This window comes from Cucurbita pepo, unplaced genomic scaffold, assembly GCF_002806865.2.
Source record: "Cucurbita pepo subsp. pepo cultivar mu-cu-16 unplaced genomic scaffold, ASM280686v2 Cp4.1_scaffold005395, whole genome shotgun sequence".
NCBI lineage: Eukaryota > Viridiplantae > Streptophyta > Magnoliopsida > Cucurbitales > Cucurbitaceae > Cucurbita > Cucurbita pepo.
In genome coordinates, this window is record NW_019651365.1 from 1 (window position 1) to 685 (window position 685).

Genomic DNA, 685 nt, shown 5'->3' on the forward strand with positions numbered 1-685 from the left:
GCAGCAACTACATTGTCTGAGAATATTGCATAATGGTAAAGGTTTGGATCCTCTATTTCTGGTGGTACTGGTTTTCCTACGTCTGAATATTTATCTGGATGTGCAATTCTCTCCTCCATCAACCTCATTGAAATGCAGTGCAAGCTTTTTGGAAGAGACTTTGCAGCGATTAAACTCGAAAAAGCTCCTTGTTTCTTGGCTTTTGTCAACAGCTCATTCACTGCAAAAATCGTGTCCTTCAACTTCTGGATCTTGAGTTGGTTGTCAAATGATTCTTTTGCTTCAGCAATCACTTGTCTCGTAACTTTAATACGCTCTTTTACCTCTTTCTCAAACTGACGAACCAAAGCCTCATCGACGGAAGCCGTTTCAGGCTCAAAGAGACTACGATAAGTAGGTTTATTATTGAGATCCGTATAGTTCTGAGAAAGATCTGCAAACACCCTAACAAGCTTCGCGTACTCCAGTTTAAGCCTTCGAGCATAAGAGGCATAGGCGTGAAGCAAAGCCCGATGGTCATCGGCCTGCTTCCGGATCTGATCCAGCCGCGGTTTGAGAGGGTCCGATTTCACAGCTAATGGAAGCCTCGTTCTCGAATGGATCCGATAAGGAACAGAATCGTAACCCTAATTTCATCAAACCACACAAAACACATTCACTTCAGAGCACAACTCAAAACACTCCC

At 43.4% G+C, this 685-nt stretch overlaps 1 protein-coding gene across 1 annotated transcript; it reads right to left on the bottom strand.

The window, feature by feature from the left end:
- Positions 1-5: 5 nt before the first annotated feature.
- On the bottom strand, positions 6-626 carry LOC111787107 (galacturonosyltransferase 8-like; the record flags this gene model as incomplete). Its single annotated transcript, XM_023667246.1, has 1 exon — positions 6-626. A coding segment is annotated over one exon (621 nt), but the record flags the coding sequence as incomplete, so codon positions are not given.
- Between the last annotated feature and the right edge of the window lie 59 nt (positions 627-685).